We start from the raw sequence: 20429 nt of genomic DNA on the forward strand, positions 1-20429 counted from the left end.
GGCTAAAATATCACTTGAAGGGTCACAAAAGATGGCTACAAAATGATGTATTATGATATAAGAGTTATAATTATTGAAGAGGCGGATATTACATAACAATTATAGACGGTGGACATGACTAGAATATGTATTTATGAAATGATATGAAGAGTAAAACAAAGAGAAGGAGTAGAAGATTGCAACCTATAAATAGGAGACTGCTTGGAGGGTAAAAGAGGGCAAGCAAGTACGAGACAAGAAATGCATAACAAACACTCCGACCAATCGTTTTAGGTTCTCCTTGACTGAACACAAGGAAGTCAACCTTTTAGTGTTTTTTAGCAAGAAAAATATCCACCAAAAACCTTAAGGCAATGAGGGTATGTGTAACCTCGCTTATAAACCAAACCTTTCCTCCATTCTTAGTCGATGTGGGACCTTAGCACTTTCACGCTTGAAACACAACAATCCCCCCTTGCAAGTGTGAGTTATAACAACCCAATTTTAGTATTTATTTCTTATATTATTATTATATTTTATTTTATTTATTTGGAGTGTTAATTAATTAATTGGTTGTTAGGTAGTATAATAATTGATTATATTAATTAACTTGGTGTGTATATTGTGTTGGTTGAATTTATTTGAACTAAATAGAGATATTATAATACTATGTCTTATTGGGCCTAATAATTAAATTAGAGGTATCATTCTTTAAGCCCAAATATAATACTAGAATAGTAAGAGGTGAGGAGAGTGAGAAGTAGGATTCATTTGGTCATTTGACGGTAACAGAGAAAGAAAAGAGGAAAAGTAAGGAGAAGAGGGGAAGAACAAGAGAGAAGCTAAGGTTTCCAGAAAATTGAAGAGGTAAGGGGGAGAATCCTTATTATTATGGGTTAGTATAATTGGGTCAATGGGTAGAAATATGTTTAGGTTAAAATCCCTAATTTTTATGGTTTTGAAATTGTTAGGTTTTGATGAGTAATCTTTGATTTGTGATGATTAATTGTGTTTGGAATGGATATATGGATGGAATTGAGTGATAGATTGAGAAGCCACTTATTTTATTAAATTCCATTACATACAGGTAACGTTAAGAAAAATTCCAGTTTTAGGCTGAGTAACCGGTTACCCCAAAGGTGTTAACCGATTACACGTGAAACATGAGCCATGAATTTAATTCTGTTTACTGAGTAACCGGTTACTCTAAAAGCGTTAACCGGTTACCATGTTGAAAATCTGCCCAATATTGAATTCTGTAAACTGAGTAACGGGTTACTCTAAAAGCGTTAACCGGTTACTTACTTAAAAATCTGCCCAGAATTGTATTCTATTTTCAGGATAACCGGTTACCCCAAATACGTTAACGGGTTACTTAATTAAAAATCTGCCTAGGAATTGAATTCTGTTAAACTGAGTAACGGGTTACCCAAAATACGTTAACCGGTTACTTGCTGTTGAAAAAGGGAAAATTGAGGATTTTAAATGCTGTAATCATTTTGAAATGAAATCTAAGTGTGCGTATTTGATAATTAACTTATATATGTGAATAGTATATTTGTTATGAATGTGTATATGTACCATTGGTGGATAATTCATAGAGTTGAATTATGGTGGTATGTGGAATGTTAAGATGGTAGAGATGATCTTAATTGCATATGTTGTTGGTATTTGTACATTCATTCATGGCATGGTCGGCTTTATGGTGAAAGCGGTGAAACTGTGGGTTCACATGGTAATAGACGTTAGGCCTTAATTGGAAATAGACGTAGCAGACGTTGATCCTTAATTGGAAATAGACGTAGTGGCTTGGATTCTAGATATTGAATCGGAAAACGGTGAAACTGTGGGTTCACATGGTAATAGACGTCGATCCTTAAATGGAAATAGGCGTAGCAGACGTTGATCCTTAATTGGAAATAGTCGTAGTGGCTTTGATCTTGTCCGGATCGGAAGCGTGACTTGGATTCTAGATGTTGAATCGAAAAGCGGTGAAACGTTGGGTTCACATTGCGGTACCGCATGCATAGAGTCACATGTCTTGCATTGAGTCACATTAGAGTTATGTGATAATTGAATGTATGCATTGATGTGATTGTGATGTGTGTATGAGATATGGTAATTGAATTTGGTGATGTTTGGATACATAACTTGGCAAAATATGTGATTATGTGATAATTGTAGTTATGTGTATATTTGGGAATATAGTATTGGATTTTAATATTATACTCCTTGAGTTTTGATGGATGTTTGAAACATGTGAAAGAAATGTTGGTTAGTATTATTTACATGGTTATATAAGGTGTGATGAATTCCGTTAATTGTTGATTTAATCATTATGCTTTATTATACTTCTTCATAATGATTTGAATTCTCACCCTTCTGTTTGAATGTTGCCTTTACATGGGCATCGTGCAGATATTCAAGAGTAGTATTGCTGAAGTAAGTGGAAGGCAGCTCACTCGAGATTTAGCCGGAGAGTTTTCGTGTTTTGGTTTAGAGACTAGGTAGTGAGTCAATGCTCTGGTCATGTAACACGGGGTAAATTAGTAGTATTGAACTCATGTCCTATTTGGATATGTATTATGTTATTACTTGTGAACATGTTTATCTGCAAGTTGCTGTTTGAGAGACCATAGTGCCAAATATTCTGGATATGGTTTTATTTTATCTTGAGGAGATCATTGAGAGATGATCATGGTATGAGACATGGATCATTTTATGAAATACATGAGTATTCATTATTTTCCGCTGCGAACGCATATTCTTGATGACTCATGATATTTGAAGTGTGTGATTTTAAATGACCAGGTGTATTGTATATTGATGATGAATGATGTTTGGTTTTTGAAAGCTTTTAATTTTTGGAAACTTCGATGTGACGCCCTTTTGTTTATATGCGTGCTTATTCACTCTGATTATATGTTAAGTATTTTGGGGTATAAAAAGGGGTGTTACATGAGTCACCACATCACCAGCCTTGATCCACACTAGGATCCACTTTCACTTCTCCACCAAGCCAACCAGGCTTTGATACCACTTGTTGCGGAGTCCGGGGAGCGCCAAAAGTGTCAATGGTCTAAATGCCCAGGATCCAAGAGACCTTGACGCCACATATGCATTTTTTATAAGCAACACACTTTGTGAGAGACACATCACATACTCAATCAAAATCTTAAGGTGATAGGTGTACGAGTTCTCTCATTTATAAAGTGTTCAATCTCCACTTTTCTTATCAATGTGGGACTTTCACCTCACATTTGATTCTGATCATTTCCAACTCACACTTATTTTTTTCAACAATATTGTCAATCAAACATTGATCATTTCCATAGATGATTTGAGTATGTTAGAAAAATATTTTTCAATCGAGGAAGTGAAAAACAATTTGTTTTCTAGGGGTAGCTTTAAAGCTACAATTTCAGATAATTTTCACCCTCTTTTCTTAAAGAAAAATTGGCATGTTTTTGTTTCTCCAATCTTTAATTTTACCAAGGAGATCTTTTTTTAGTTCAAAGATTGTTACAAATGTTCACAACTTTCGATTCACTCTTATTTCCAAAGGCACTAAGCCTTCAAAAACTTATGAATTCCGACCTATGCTTGATCTATAAGATTGTAACACAAGTTATCTCTAATATATTAAATAAAGTGACACATAATATTATCTTTTTTTCAATCAAAATAGCTTTATAGTTTGTAGAAGTACTATTGAAAATGCTACTATCTTGCAAGAAATTATTCATACCATCTAATTTACCAAAGAATTTTTTTTTATGGTGATTAAGTTAGATATTGTCAAAGCATATGATAAATTGAAATGAACTTTTATAAAAGAATACTGTCTTATCTCTCTACTATCTTAAATAATTAATATTATTATGACTTGCATTTCTTCTTCCAAAATCAACATTAATTGATACGGTTAACCCTCTTATATTTTTACGTCATTCCTGGTCTCCTACAAGGAAATCCTATGCCTCTTTATCTTTTATTTGTGATTGTTATGAAAAACTCGACCTTTGCATCCTTCATATAGTTGAAGATAATGCATGGGGAAGACTCTCAAAGTTTGTTTTAATGAACCTTCTATATCCCATGTGATGTGATGTTTGCTGATGATACTCATTAGCAGCTGAAACGTCTGATTATCAAATTGCGTAATTAAAGATATTCCAAAAAAAAAAAATTCTTTCAAAAATTACCCTCAAACTATTGCAATATCTTTTTGCACTATTCTGAAAATTGAAGGCCCAAATAAATTTGCTACTTATTTTCTTACCTTAAAGAAAAACACTGTTATACTTTTAATGCTGGCTATATTAAGAGTAAGTTATTATTAGAATAAAAGGTTAACTTTCATTTATTATCACTGATCACTTTAATCTCTCTAAAAGTTCTATTATGAATTTTATAAATAAGGTCATGCAATCTACAATCAGGTGAAATAAATTTCTAGACTTTTTATATGGGGTCTAATTTTAAATTAAAATATTTAAATTAAATTAAAAGATTATTGATAGAAATATTCAAATATCCTTTCGACTAAAAAAAAGTAAAGAGAAATGTAAAAAAAAAATAAAAAAATTTATACCATATATATATCCTATCAAATTATACATTTATTGATATGAGATAAAATAACATTATAATTCTATTATACTAATTTACATTGAAAATGCATCTAATATTCAAATATTCACGGGTGTGAAAGTAATGTAAAACTGGAACTAGATATTGTTTCCGAGAGCTTAATTTACTAATTCCTTATTAAAAAAAACAACAAAAATGATTACGCGAGTGCAATACAAACTCTTTTTTTTTTCTGAGTATTTTATTTTTCTCTAACGACAACAAATACTACTAAAAGCAATCACTATGGTTAGGTTTTACCCCCACTTGCCCGAACCGAACCTCACGTTCGTATAACCGAACCTCAGCTCCGGAATAATCCGAACCTTCTCCACACCAAAACAATAACCAAAGCAAGAGAGAGAAAATCACCTCTTTCTAGAGAGAGAAAAAACCAAAGCAGAAAGAAACCAATTCTTTATCTAGAGAGAGAAACTGCTCAATTTCTAGAGAGAGAAAATGGTTCAAGTCGCTAAACGGAAGAAAGGAAGACCGTCGAAGGCGGATCTAGCTCGCCGGGCCGCCGAAGCTCAAGCCTCCGCGACGGAATCAGATTCCCGCCGTAGCCTCCGCCGCAAGAACGTAAGGTACAACATAATCGACTACGACGGTGATTACATCGATGATGAAGAAGATGAGAGGAGGAGAGAGAAGAAGAAGCTCAAATTGATGACGAAGCTACACCAAGGAGAACAAGAGCCAGAATCGGAAGATCACACACCAATGGAAGAAGAAGAAGAGTGCGATGAAATCGAAGGAGAAGTTGAGAATGAAGATGAAGAAGAAAAAGAAAAGCATGAAGTAGACGGTGTGGTAATAGTGCTTAATTTCACTTTTTGTTAGTGTCACTCAAATACTCTATTTCTGTTTTCTCTCTCTAGAAATTTAGGAGAGAGAAAATGTAACTAACATCTCAACTGTCAAAACTATCTTCTACCGATTCTGATCTCTTCTCTCTCTATATCTCTCTCTATATAGATATATAGATATAGATTATTTATTATTCATTTATTTATACAATAAAATAAAATTCCTAGGGCACTGTTTTTATCTGAGTCTATGATTTTTTTTTGGTGGTAATTATCCAAGTCTATGTTTTGTGGTTGTATCAGCTTTTTTGTTTTCTATATATGTGTATATGCAAGTGCAATTTTGGGATTTTGGATGTAATTAATTGTGTATTGTGTGGATTTTGGTTATAATGATGACAGATAAAGGGAACAAAAGTGGATTCAGAAGGGCTCCACTCAATTTCTGTTTCAGGTTTGTATGATTTTACTGATTAAGGGTGCAAATTTGTATTTTCAATTTTAAAAGGTTGAAAAAGGAAAAGTGATATGTACTGAAAGGGTGTTGAAAGTTCCGTTTTTGCATTATCCTTTGTGTTTCTGAAACTTTACTATGTGTGTTTAATCTTTTATTGGTAGGAACTCCAGTCAATTATCCACATGGGATACCGTTGCCCGATAGGAAGATATTGGAGTTGATCCTTGACAAGCTTCAGAAGTATGTGTTTTGGGTTTGTGATTCTCGATTTTTGTTTTGTTTGGTGTTTATGATTATGTGAGTGATTGCATAATGGTGTGTTTTAGGGTACTGTTTTTTTGTCCTGATGATTCGCTACTGTTTGGGTTTTGAATGATTGGCAGGAAGGACATATATGGCGTGTTTGCGGAGCCTGTTGATCCGGAAGAGGTGTGTGGAATTTTTTTCATGTGACTTGGTAATCTTGCTTTTGGAAGACTCCTTTGAGTTGGAAGTTCAAATTCTGTTTTAACATGCAGCTTCCTGATTATCACGATGTGATTGAGAATCCCATGGATTTCGCAACGGCGAGGAAGAAGTTGGCGAATGGATCTTATCCTACGTTAGAACAATTTGAGGTATACACAGCTGTTAATGAGTGGTAGTTTTTTTTTCCTCTTTGAGATTTTTGTTATTTTGCAATGGAATTGATGTTGATTGTGCTTTTATTTAGAGACATTACATGAACTTCTTAGCAACAGCTTGGCCATGTATAGTTAAATACTTGTTATGCAGACAAAACATTAAAATGACATGATACTGATGATAGGAACCGGAAATTAAATTACAGGGTATATCTAACAGATACATTGTAACCCTTCATGTACTTTTGAGGGTTTCCAAACTGAATGCCTAGAGGAGTGTAATATGAATAGAATCATTTGTGGGATTTAGTGCTTTATATGATTGTATTTTAGACTTGAGATACTTGTGTTTTCAACACTGATATATTGGATTTGAGCAATGGTTGTATTAATAACATGATTTACTTTATCTTGACACAAAAAGTGGAAGAAAGAATTTCTGTTTCATATTTGATTGTTTCTTGACTAGCAATGAATTGTGACTATCTAGCTTGGTATTAATATTGCATTAAGTTCTTAGGGATGTAGGACCTTAAAACAATTTTATCCATGCATTGCGATTTTACTTAAATTATCTTATGAGCATGAGATCCCGAAACATTTTCTAGTAACAAATGATGTCGAATTGTTATTGGCATCATTGTCTATTTATTTGTATATTGCCGTCCATGTAGATACAAGATATCTGTTGTCAAAAGTCTAATTGTATATTACCGTCCATGTAGATACAAGATATCCGTTGTCAAAACTCTAAAATGCAAACAATATTTTGGGTGTAGTTTTTTGTTTTTGGCTTCCTGTTCTTCGTAGGTGTTACTCAGGTGATAATGCCTGAAAGATATGATATACTTGATCCTGGGTTGTAAACATTGATTGCCTATGAATGAGGGGCAGTGTCTTTGTAATGAAAATCTTATTATTAGTTGGTTCTAAAATATTGTAATTAAGCCTTTGAGGAGTTCCCTGATAACACGGTTTAGGCTTCATGAAGTATTATGATTTATAATGATTTTTATTAGGCATTAAGGCAGCATGTTTCTCACTAACTAGTATGGCTTTTCTTCATACTGACAATTTACTAATGCTTTTTGATCAATGACAACTGTGAGAATGGTATTCCAGAAACGTAGGAATCAACTTGCATCTCTACTTAGATTCCACTATTGCATAAAATTCCAAATTTTTACTTTCTTTATGTTGTTTTTTTGTTCCTCTCTAAATTGTGAATTACTTCCATACAAACTGACTTGTAAATGAACTTATTGAATGCAGAGTGATATATTTTTAATTTGCTCAAACGCAATGCAATACAATGCACCGGAGACTGTATACCACAGACAGGTATAAAGCTCAATGCTTCTCTGTGTTCTCTTACGAACAAATATGGCCAGCCATTTTGCCATGCTTTGTTTCTTTACCCTTATATTTGCTACAGGCACGAACAATACAAGAACTTGGCCGAAAGAAGTTTGAAAAGTTAAGGATTAAATTCGAACGTACTCAGGTTGAGCTAAAATCAGAACAGAAAACACAGTCTAATTCTTCAGTTAAGAAGTCATTGAAAAAGCCACCAGGTTGGGCCTCACAAGAATCGGTTAGCTTTGATTTATCCTATGGAGAAGTACAACTACAACCAACTTCCTATCCAATGCAAGGTGGTAGCTGTGAGAGGCCTGGCACCATTGATGGTATTGTGGAGGCGAATGCTTTCTTTATTGATGCAAATCAAGATAAAGCTGAAGATGTTTTATCAGGTATCTATCTCAAAGAAGTGAACATGCTGTAATACACCTTTCCTGTATGATACTGATGTTAGGATCTGGTTATTCCATTTTGATTATTTTTTTCCTTGTTCCAGGAAAGAATATTCTCTCTAAGATGGGAAGGAAGTCATTTGTGCTTGACGAGAATCGTCGTGGATCTTATAACATGTCTAATCAACTAATCACTAGACCAGATTCAACATGTATGACCTTTGAGAGTGGAATGAGACAGCTGGTTACTGTATGTATCAAAAGGATACAATTTTAATTCTTGAGTAGTTCGGATTTGTTCTACTTGTAATGTTAACACATTATAACTGTATTTTTTGGATACATACAGGTTGGCGTCCATGCTGAGTGTTCCTATACTAGGAGTTTGGCTCGTTTTAGTGCATCTCTAGGACCCATTGTTTGGAATATTGCTTCCCACAGGATTCAACAGGCACTTCCCGCCGACTGTAAATTTGGCCGTGGCTGGGTTGGAGAGTATGAACCGATTCCAACCCCAATATTTATGCTCACTAATCATCTACAGAAGGAAACTAGTTTGATTACAAAGTTGCATAGTGACAAAAATTGTAAGGACTTGGAACCCAAAACTGAACCTCCTGTTAATGGATTGATGGTTGAGGGAAAACGTTTTTCAGATTGTCCTGGCAGTGGGCCTGTATTTGAAGGAAATCCTTCTATTGGTTCTGCTGGAGTGAAGCCCAATGCTTCTCCTCCCAACATCCGTAATCAGCAGAATTCCCATTGTAGGAACGTAGGCATACCTGAGAACAAGAGTTTGGAAAAGGAGGAGCCAAAATCTTTACCCTCGAGTAATCAAAATAATTCCAGTCTAGTTGCTAAGTTTGGAAGTAATACTCCTACAACGGAGTCTAAGACCAAAGAGATGGCGCCTAGGAACTTGAATACTTTGCCATCAACAAATTTCAAGCAGCCAGATACTAATGAAGTTGTCAGTGGAGAATTGCCTGATGGAAAAGTCATGAATACAAGCTTGAATAATCGGTCAACTCATCCATCATCAGATACTACCTCAAACCAAACAATCAGAGCAGCTCCTTTTCTTTTCCGTGGGCAGGAGCAGGGTTCCAGTGACCCAGTTAAGTCAATGAGAATGTTCACAGAAGAGGCTCAAAAGCCGCAGACTTCTCATCATTCTCCAGCTGATACTCTTCCACAAATACCATCAGCTCCATCTGCACAAAGAGATGCCTCAGGCAATGCTTCAGCAGCAGCTGCTCAGACATGGATGTCTGCAGGGGCAGGAGGCTTTAAACTAGAAACTGAGAAATCTGGTTCATCCAAAAATCAGATTTCTGCAGATTCTCTTCACAACTCAACAAGAGAGTTCCATCAGCATATTTCAAGAATTCAGGGAGAGTTTCCTTCTGGTGGAATGTCTCTCCAGTCTAATAAAAACAATTTTCCATTTCATTCAACTAGACCTCAACCTAGTCAGGTAGGTGCCATTTCACAGTTTCCCAACCGACCTATGGTTTTCCCTCAATCAACATCCGTGGACCAATCTAGATTTCAAATGCAGACCTCTTGGCAAGGTCTCAGTCCTCAAAGCCAACCAAGGCAGAAACAGGAAACTCTTCCTCCTGACTTGAATATTGATTGTCAATCTCCAGGGTCACCTGCAAAACAATCTTCTGGTGTCGTTGATTCACAGCAACCAGACCTAGCTTTGCAATTATGAGGAGTCGTTTGTATCATGGTTTGGATGTTTCGATTGGAATTGGACTAGTGGGATTTGCATCTCTTGTTACCGGATGCTGAATTTTGATCCTAAAAGGCTTGATTAAATGCGAGAAAGCATATATTTTGCCTGAGTTGGGATTTAGAACAAGATGGTCCTGAAGCAAAGTGAGTTTGAAACTTCAGAAGACCTTGGTGGACATGTATAAAAATAACCTAACGACATGCCATCTTTTCCAAATCACCGACTCTGGGCAGCAATATCCGTGGCCACTCCCCGGAGATTAACCCGTAGCAAAAGCTGTCTGTCAATTGATTAAGATCAGCAGGTAGAAGGCTAAAAAATGTTGTTGATGCCTTGTATATTGTATACTAATTGATGAAATTGGGTTGCCTAGATATTTCTTTCATTTGATGATTAGTACTTTGTACTACTGCTACATCTGTATTAGAATTGGTGGTAGTGCATCATAATTATGTTATTAATTTGTACATTTGATTTACTTGTTACTAATGGAAAACCATTGCTTGCTTCCTGTGTCTAATTTAACTCTTTTGGGTAGCTTCAATAAACAAATTATGGCTAAGTTCTATTCAAATAATGATCAAGTTCTTTTCAGAATAGCATACCAGCAAGAGGTTAATTATATTGTTTATGCAAACACTTCTTGACACAAACATATATAATGATATAAATGAAGTACAAAGTATGAATCAGTTTTCATCTAATCTTTCCAGGCTGTTTCCTACATAAACACGAGAATTCGGGTAAAGAAGTGGAATTAAACAAAAAAAAACTTCGTCCACCTCCTTTATGTTAAAACTTCAACATGTGGCAAATTACGGCGACATAGCTTACCATGATTTTGTCAAACTCAGTGCAAATTCAAACATTATGTGGAAAAATCTATATATATCCTTAGATAAACCTTTCACTATTGTTTGCTCTTGGACTTTTTTGCTTGGTACTTCTTTCGATCTCTTAGCATACAGACATCACCATGACATACAAAGTCTTTGGGTTCAGAGGATTCAGAGAAGCAACAAAAGAAAAACAAAGTCATTATTGCAAGAGAAAGCAAAACAAAGTGGCTTTGCTGAATCTGAATTCATGATGATCGATTATATATGTATGTGAGATATGAACATAAACACACATTTTATTATGTAGTGGGAAACGAGTAACATAAGAAAATATTAGAAATAGTTTTATTGGTCAAAGATTGCAGATACTGTCCGCGTGACAGGAATCAAAACACGTCTTGTTTTTGTTGACAACTTGTCACATACAATAGTAGTTGCCATGAAACAAGTTGAGCTGGCATGGTAGTGTGGAGTTGAGGAAGCTTAAAGAAGTGTATATGAACCAATAGCTACACATTCATCTGGTATTTGATTATATTTTGAGTGACAGCTCAATTATATGAGTAATTACACACTTAAATTTTTTGTTTTTGTTTTTTTGGCTTCAGGGAAGCCTCTGAACTTGATTTCTTCTTGTACCAATTATTTGAATTCTTTGAAACAAAGGGATTGAGTTAAGATGATTTCCTTTCCAACTGGAAGGAAGATAGCTGCTATTGATTGTAGAGGGTCCGATAATAAAACGTAAGAGAACAATTTTGTACTCTAACTAGTTTGTTGAGTATGCAAAAAAAATTAGAATAAATTCTGACTCTGAAAGATATCTAGACTCTGAATCAAAGAAAATAAGCGTTCAAACAAGTCAACTATGGTCTATTAAAGTCAACATTCTGAACGGAATTTCTCAAGAACGACCGTAATATATAGCTCTTACTATCTTCTTTTGAAGTCTTAGAACCCAATATCCAAAGACTATGAAGTCTTACAAAAAGATTCAGAAGACAGACCTTGGTATCACTACTCAAGCTTCAATATCAATTATAAGAAGCCTCTGAATGGAAGTTGTCCAAAATTCAATAAAAGATTTGATGTGAAAGAGAAGCAAATCTATTTTTTCCATAAAGTAGTGTACTTTGTGTAAAAGAAGTCTTCCGCGTCCAATCATCTTCACCAACTACAGGTTACAATGCCACTCTAGTGTTTCGTTTGAAGTAATATTCTCCAACAGATACTTGGAGGATATTTTCATCTTCACCTCCAACATATCTATTTTGCATATATTTAAAGAGGACATTGAAGATTGAAAAAGGTGACACGCATACAAACAAATTTGAAACGCATAAAACTGCATTAACGCTCACACTCAGAAATAAATAAGAAGTGTTGCTTACACTTATACACTTAAAACAAAGATCATTGTATATTCTTATTAAGTGTAGAACTTGATTGTAAATTTTTGTATCTGCTTTTGAGAAGCATCTGTTAACACAAAAACTGTTATTAAATTTTTTTTATTGTAATTCTCAAGTGACCAGATTAGGCCAGGTCTCGAGAAGTCAGTAACAGGTTGTTATTGAGAAATCTTCTTAAGCGACCATGTAGTTTAGGTCTTGAGGAGTCAGTGACCTTCAATTTTCTTAAGAGACCAGTTGGGTCAGATCCTGAAGAAAGTCGAGACAGATTGTCATTGTATTTGTAATTAGATGTGATTATTGAATTAAGTCTTTGTCGAAGGTAAATCACTCAGGTGGGTGGACTGGAGATAACCTTGTTAACGACGAAAAAGATAAAAATTCTTGTGTTCTTTATCGTTTTGCTCATTATTTATTGTTGTTATTTTGGGTTGCGAATCATTCGTGGAACTCAAATTAAACCCCCTTTCTTGTGTTTCTTGAACATTCAATTGACACCAGAGCTCTGGTTTTGGTATTGACAACTTTTGTGTTAAAACACTTAATCGTGTCAGATAAAGTTCCAACTTTTTATTGAAACACAAATTACATCTACAACTGGTGAGAAGTCATATACAAACAACAATGATCACTATTCTGCGAAATCTCAAATTTTTGGTGGAGAAAAGTTTGATTACTGGAAGGATAGAATTGGAAGTTTCTTTCTTGGGTATGATGTGACTAATGGGATATAATGTTAGATGGTTACACACATCTTGTAGATGATAGCGGTACTCATATTGAAAGAAACAAAATAAGCGATCATCAAAAGAAGGATCAGAAGAATAAACATAGATCCATAACTATATTGTTGAATGCCATTTCCTACACTGAGTATGAGAAGATAATAAATAAAGACTCTGCTAAGTCTATATTTGATTTTTTGAAAATGACTTATGAAGGAAATGAGCAAGTTAAAGAAACAAAAGCCCCGACCTTAATCCAGAAATATGGATCCTTCAACCTGGAAGAGGATGAAATGGTTGAGGAACTGTTCTCAAGATTTCAAACTCTTGTGGTTAGATTTAAAGTCCTAAATAAATTCTATACCACTGCAGAACATGTAAAGAAAACCATCAAAAGTCTACCTAAGAAATGGATACCAATGGTGACAACACTAAAGGTGTCAAAAGATCTTAACAAGACTACCCTAAAGGAACTTATAAGTTCTCTGAGAAGTCATGAAATTGAACTCATGAAAGATGAACCTTAAAAAAATGTCAAGTGTGTGGCTTTACAGTTCAAAGAAAAATCTGAGAGGACCAAAGTTCTTCAAGCTAAAGAAGAAAAGTATGAAGGAAGCTCAAAAGAAGAAAATGAACTATCTATTATCTCCAGAAAGGTCAATCGTCTATGGAAGAAAATATAGATAAAATTTAGAAGCCACAGAAGAACAAGTGGACATGTTGAGTCAACTTCGGGGCAGAGAAAGTCTGATGCCGATCAAGATGTCACTTGTTACGAATGCCAACAACCTGGGCATTACATAAATGAGTGTCCCAAACTCATGCCCGTGAAGAAAATCTACAGAAAAAAAGAAGGTTCTAATGGCTACCTGGGATGACTCAGAAAGTTCAGAAGATGATCTTGAAGAAGAACAGGCGCACGCGACACTGATGGCTAGCTCATAAGCATCTTATTATAGATCAGAATCAGATTCAGACTCCAATGAGATATTATATAATCTAATATGTTCTGAAGTTGAGTTTTTCTCACTGAAATTCATGAAAAGTTTTAGAATCTTCAGTACAATTATAAGGATTTGAAAAGAATCTATGTAGATGACTCTGAAGTCCTTAGTGAGCTTAAGAAAGAAAATTATAATCTGAAAGAGAAGTTTTCTGTTCTTGAAAAAAATATCTTTGCTGTAAAAAGCAAGAGTAAAGAACTTGAAAAGGAAATTCTTTCAGAAGCTCATATGGAATCTGTTGATGTCATAAAGAACTATGACATGATTTTTCATAAATTCCTTGCACAAAACATAGATAGAAGCAAATGGCTTCAATAATCTACGAAGTAAACAAAAATGGGAAAATAGGTCTTGGTTATGAGCCACCTAAGCCTTCTAGGGTCAAACCTAAAGCTAAGCAAATGGTGATAAAATCAAAAGTACTCTCATTTCACTTACAGTCACATATACACACAACACTGATTTAGCACACAAACCCTGGGATGTAAAACCTCTAGGAAAAGTGGCCACAAAAGACCCAAAAGGATGTGGGTACCAAAAGTTAAAATAATCTATGTTGTAAACATATTTAGCAGCACAGTTGAAACACCAGTCATGGTACATGGACTCTAGATACTTACGGTACATAATGGGAAGAAAACATATGTTCCCAAGTCTGGAACTTAAGCTTGCAAGCACTAAAGGTTTCAGAGGCAATCAAAGGGATTTCCTGAGCATGTTTGGTTCTAAAAGCTCAAAAGTGTATCATGTTAGGATACTATAAACGCTCAAAAGGCTATTTGGTGTATAATACTAAAACCAATATTATTGAGGAATCAATTCATGTTAAGTTTAATGATAAGCTTGGCCCTTTAAAGTCAAAGCCAAATGGAAAATTTGTAGATATGAAGATCACATACTCAAACTCTGAGGGTGTTCAACCTGAAACAAAATAATCAGCATCAGATGTTGCTGACATTTCAGATGATGTTGACACACCAACACCTCAGAAGAAGCCTAAGCAAATACTCTCTCTCACTCTAAATAACTTATTCTTGGTGACAAGTCAGAACCTCTCAGAACTAGATCTTCATTCAGGCAAGATGAATAAAGTCTTATAGGATTAATGTCTATCATAAACCCAACATCCATTAATGAGGCTCTTCTGGAGTCTGAATGGATTTTGACAATGCAAGAAGAACTCAATCAATTTTCTAGACATGATGTGTGAGATCTAACACCAAAACCAAAAGGAAAACATGTCATTGGAACCAAATGAGTCTCCAAGAACAAGCTGAATGAGCAAAGAGAAGTGTTAAGGGACAAGGCCAGACTGGTTGCTCAAGGCATGAGTCAACAAGAAGGAATTGACTATACTGTGACTTTTGCACCAGTTTCCAGGTTAGAATCTAAACGTCTTTTAATTTCATTTGGTGTTAATCATAGTACTATCTTATATCAAATGGATATTAAAAGCTCATTTATGAATGGTTACATAATTGAAGAAGTTTATGACCATCAACCTACGTCTTTTAATTTCATTTGGTGTTAATCATAGTATTATCTTATATCAAATGAGTATTAATAGCTCATTTCTGAATGGTTACATAACTGAAGAAGTTTATGTCCATCAATCTCTTGGTTTTAAAAATCATAAAAATCTTAATATTGTTTATAAAATTAAGAAATCATTGTATGGTCTGAAATAAGCTCCAAGAGCTTCGTATGAAGGACTCAACAATTTTCTGTTGGAAAATAATTTCTCAAGAGGAAAAATGGATACAACCTTGTTCTGTAAAACCTTAAAAAAATGATATTTTAATAGTTCAAATATATGTTGATGATATCATTTTTGGTTCTATTAAATGCCCTTCTCTGCCAAGAGTTTTCCAAGTCCATGCAATCAGAATTTGAGATGAGCATGATGGGAGAATTGAAATTCTTTATGGGAATTAAAGTTAATTAATACTCATAAGGATCATACATTCATAAGAGAAAATATACAAAAGAACTTCTGAAGAAGTTTGATTTGACTGAATGTAAGATTGCTAAAACTCCAATGCATTCCACTTGCACTCTTGGAAAATATGAGGAAAGCAGGAAGGTAGATCAAAATGTATACATAGGTATGATTAGATCTCTCCTTTACTTAACTACTACTAGACATGATATTCTACTCAGTGTATGCTTATGTGCTAGATTTCAATTAGATCCTAAAGAATCTCATTTAACTGTTGTTAAGAGAATCTTTAGATATTTGAGAGGAACTACTAACCTTGGTTTGCTTTATAAGAAATCAAAAGATTACAAGTTAATAGGTTTATGTGATGCTGATTATGCTAGAGATATATTTGAAAGAAAAAGCACAATGGAAGTTGTCAATTTGTGGGTGAAAATATAATCTAATGGTACAACAAGTGACAATCAAGAATTACATTATCAACAGCAAAAGATGAATAAATTGCAGCCTTTGAATGTAGCATACATATCCTCTGGATGAAAAGTCAACTAGAAGATTATTAGCTAAGTGAAGCATATTGAGATCAAACATCATTTTATCAGAGATTATGTTCAGAAGGGTATTCTAAGCTTAAAATTTATTGATACCGACCATCAATGTGCTGATATCTTTTCTAAACCCCTTGCCGAGGACAAATTTGTTTTTATTTTGAGGAATTTGAAAATGGAAAGTTGTCCTGATTAAATCTCATATGTGAGAACTCTAAGGGAGTAAAGATGAGAATCTAAGACTTTGTGTGTTTTCTGTTTAACTCTGAAATAGTAAGCCTTCTGATAGTTAGACGGCTTTCTGACTCAGAAGGTCTAGGTCAGAATCCTTCTGGATTTCTTTGTCTTTGGGACTCTGTTACATATCAATGTTTTGTTAAGCAATTTTTTTAAATGTTTTATTTTTTGCTTGCTTAGATAATCATTGGGAAAAATCTTTATTGGGTAAAACACAATTTGACTTTAATACTCCCCATGTCTTTCATGTTTCCAAAGTTGTCTAGTTTTTTCATCATTGCATAATGTGTAATGCTGTATAACTTTTCAATTGTCCTATCATAATTATATTTTATTCCTCAAAACCTCTGTCTTCTCACTCTTTTTAAACATAACTTTTCTCTTATATTTGATCAACTCTTCATTTTTTATCAACTCCTCAAGTTTTCAAACCCCTCATTCCTTTCCAGATCCTACAACTTCTTGACCAATGTCTCTCAAAACCAGAATCTTTTATTTTGAAGAAGTTTTTAAAACAAGATGACGAAGAAGCTTAGTAGGAGATGTTGTCATAGCCAATCAGTTGTGCGATGCAATTGATTCACTCGTTTTTTGGCTTTTACAAGTCTTTTCTTGTTTTTCCCCTTCTTTTTTCGTTTTCCATGTATCTCTGTCCTTTTCTTGTCATTTTTTGATTGATGACAAATGGGGAGAAATGGGTTGAGTCTTGAGTTTAGGTCTTAGGTCCAGTGTCCAGGGAGTAGTAGGGGTTTGATTTTGATCATTTTTATCCAATGATCAATCTCGAACATCGATAAATCTGGATGAAATTTCTTTGTAATTTCGATGTTACATCGAATGAACGAAATTTCCTTCTAATTTATTTGTGGTTTTGGTTTTTATTTTTTGTTTTGTTTTTATTTCGTTTGATGAATATGTTTTGTTATGTTTTGTATCTTATTGTGTTTGTTTTATTATATGTATTTGTTTCTTCTGTTATGAGATTCCGAGTCTTAAATTCAGGGGGAGATTACAAATCTAACTCTGAAATTTAAAACTAAGAATAACTGTTAAGCCTAGAAAATTTTGCTAGTCTAGAATTCAAAGGGAGATTACAAATCTAACTCTGAACTTTAGATGTCAGTAGAGAGCTTGCAAACCTAGCTCTGAACAATCAAGCTAAGAATTTTTTTGAAGTCTAAAACTCAGGGGGAACTTACTAACCTAACTCTAAATCTTAGTATGCCTATCAGATTTGAGATCTTAATGAAACCAAAATTATTTTGAGTCTTAAACTCAGGGGGAGCTTGCAAATCTCACTTTGTAGATTTAAGATGAAGAAATAATTTTTAAAGTATAAAACTAAGAGAAAGCTTACAAACCTATCTCTGAAATTTTATAACATTTGATTATTTATTGAATAATTTGTTTTCTCAACAAAATACATAGATTTTTCATCATCAAAACGAGGGAGATTGTTAGAACAAGTTTGGTTCTACAAATATCCTGAAATTTTGATGATAACAAAATGTAAGAGAATAATTTTTTACTCTGACCATTTTTTTGAGTGTGCATAAAATTTGGAAAAAATCCTGACTCTAAAAGATGTCTAGATTCTGAACCAAAGAAAATAAGTGTTCAAACAAGTCAACTCTGATCTATCAAAGTCAAAATTTTGAACGGAACTTCTCAAGAATGACTCTGATATATATAGCTATGACTATCTGCTTTTGAAGTCTTAGAACCCAACATCCAAAGACTATGAAGTCTCACTAAAAGATTATAAAGACAAACCGTGAAAACATTACTCAAGCTTCAATAACAATTATCAGAAGCCTCTAAATGGAAGTTGTCCAAAAGTCAACAAAAGATTTGATGTGACAGACGTACAAAATCAAATATACTTTTTCCACAAAGTACTATACTCTGTGTTAAAGAAGTCTTCCGCGTCCAATCATCTTCACCAACTACAGGTTACAATGCCACTCTAGTGTTTCATTTGAAGTGATCTTCTCCAACGGATACTTAGAGGATATTTTCATCTTCCCCTCCAACAGATCTATTTTTCATCTATTTAAAGTGGACATTGAATATTGAAAAAGGTGGCGAACATACAAACAAATTTGAAGTGCACAAAACTGCATCAAGGCTCAAACTCTGAGACATATAAGAAGTGTTGCTTACACTTATACACTTAAAGCAAAGATCATTGTATATTCTTGTTAAGTTTACAACTTGATTGTAAACTTGTGCATTTGCTTGAGAAGCATCTGTAAACACAAAAACTATTATTACAATTTTGATTGTAATCCTCAAGCAACCAGGTTAGGTCATGCCTCGAGAAGTTAGTTGAAGGTAAAGAAAAACAAGAAGGGGGGGGGGGGGGGGGGAGGGTTGAATTATTTTCACAATAGTTAAAAACTTTTGCAACACCACACATACAAAATAAATACAAACAACACAAAGAGTTTATCCTGGTTCGCTTGAAATTCAAAGCTACTCCAATCCACTCGGCCAAGGTGATTTCACCTTCAATAAGGACTTAATCCAATAATCTCAACAGATTACAAAAACGTTTAAGATTTTAACAACCTCTTAGCCCTCTTAAGTCTACAGACCTAAACAAGTCACTTGAGGAATTACAAAGAGTTTCAGGAATACCAATGTTTGACTAGATGCTTATAGATAAGCAGGATAAGCACACTTTAAGGAACTATGAAACACAACAACACAATATGAGCAACAAATCTTGTATGAAAGTATTTCTTACAATAATGATAGTAGGAATATTTGAAGTATGAGAATTTTGTTGTAGCAAAGTTTTTTCGTTGTATCAAGTTCATCTTTTCAACAAGTTGTGAGGAGGCCTTTATATAGCACTTTGTGATGATACCGTTGGAGGGAAATTAATGGAGATTTCTTGCCAGCTACGGGAGTTAAAGGTATTAAGTTAATTATCCTTTCCATAGCAGTCTTGGAACATAATCCATAGTTTCCTTAGAAGGAATTATGCTAAAATTAGAATACTTCCAGAGTAAGTTTCTGATCAAGTGATGGGTTGCGCATGTATCAAAGTGATCATGATCAGAGTCTTTGAGCTAGAGTCCGAATATCTTTTGTAGTCTTTATATATTCTTTTCTATTCTTCAGATATTCTCTTGTAGAGTTCAAATATTCTTGTAATCTTCAGATATTCTTGCAGACTTCAGATATTCTTTAGATATTTTCTTAAATAGTCTTCAGATGTTCTCTTGAATAATCTTCAGATATCAGAGTTGAACTTCAACGCTAAATTCTTCAGGAATTTCTCCTCAGATGCATTCTGTTTGGAGTCAAATCTGATTTCTCTTTGTGCTTGTTCAGCTTATCTGGGCAGTATGGATGTCAGATCTTTGTTTCCTTAGAGTCATTTTAACTTAGAAACCTGCACACTTAAGAAAAATATTAGGGTACCAAATTGTTTCATTTTTGTTATCATCAAAACTTAGAGATGTATTGCAGAATCAAAATCTTGTTCTAACAAACTCCCCCTTTTTGATGATGACAAAAACTCAGAATTTTGATGAAACAATAAGTACTTTCATATAAACAGATTTAAATAAACTAGAGTCAGATAGAGAATGACTCCCCCTGAGATTAGCAATCTCCTCTAAGTCTGATACTTAGATATATTTTTTAAGACATTAGTATCAGCAGAGGGTTTATGGGGTAGAGAATTTCTTACCAGATCTTCTTAGGTTGCTTGCCT

The 20429-nt window shown here is 34.2% G+C and overlaps 1 protein-coding gene across 2 annotated transcripts; it reads left to right on the plus strand.

Moving 5' to 3' along the window:
* Positions 1-4809: 4809 nt before the first annotated feature.
* Positions 4810-10518, plus strand: LOC127084899 (uncharacterized). 2 transcript variants are annotated; one of them, XM_051025420.1, is made up of 9 exons: positions 4810-5424; positions 5823-5874; positions 6039-6117; positions 6261-6306; positions 6396-6494; positions 7773-7841; positions 7936-8254; positions 8359-8504; positions 8604-10518. In XM_051025420.1, exons 1-9 carry the CDS (start codon positions 5071-5073, stop codon positions 9972-9974), a joined length of 2535 nt encoding a protein of 844 aa, XP_050881377.1. In that variant the 5' UTR covers positions 4810-5070; the 3' UTR covers positions 9975-10518. The 2 variants fall into 2 exon arrangements, with proteins under 2 accessions (XP_050881377.1, XP_050881379.1); XM_051025422.1 differs by having other exon boundaries at positions 6048-6117.
* The last annotated feature ends 9911 nt before the right edge of the window (positions 10519-20429 follow it).

The sequence above is a fragment of the Lathyrus oleraceus genome, chromosome 5 (assembly GCF_024323335.1).
Source record: "Lathyrus oleraceus cultivar Zhongwan6 chromosome 5, CAAS_Psat_ZW6_1.0, whole genome shotgun sequence".
NCBI lineage: Eukaryota > Viridiplantae > Streptophyta > Magnoliopsida > Fabales > Fabaceae > Lathyrus > Lathyrus oleraceus.

Excerpts from the sequence above, each read along its gene's own strand:
- LOC127084899 (XM_051025420.1), top strand. The coding sequence starts at position 5,071 with ATGGTTCAAGTCGCTAAACGGAAGAAAGGAAGACCGTCGAAGGCGGAT. Across the intron at positions 5,425-5,822 it reads AGCATGAAGTAGACGGTGTG|ATAAAGGGAACAAAAGTGGA; the intron begins GTAATAGTGCTT and ends TAATGATGACAG. Across the intron at positions 8,505-8,603 it reads GAATGAGACAGCTGGTTACT|GTTGGCGTCCATGCTGAGTG; the intron begins GTATGTATCAAA and ends GGATACATACAG.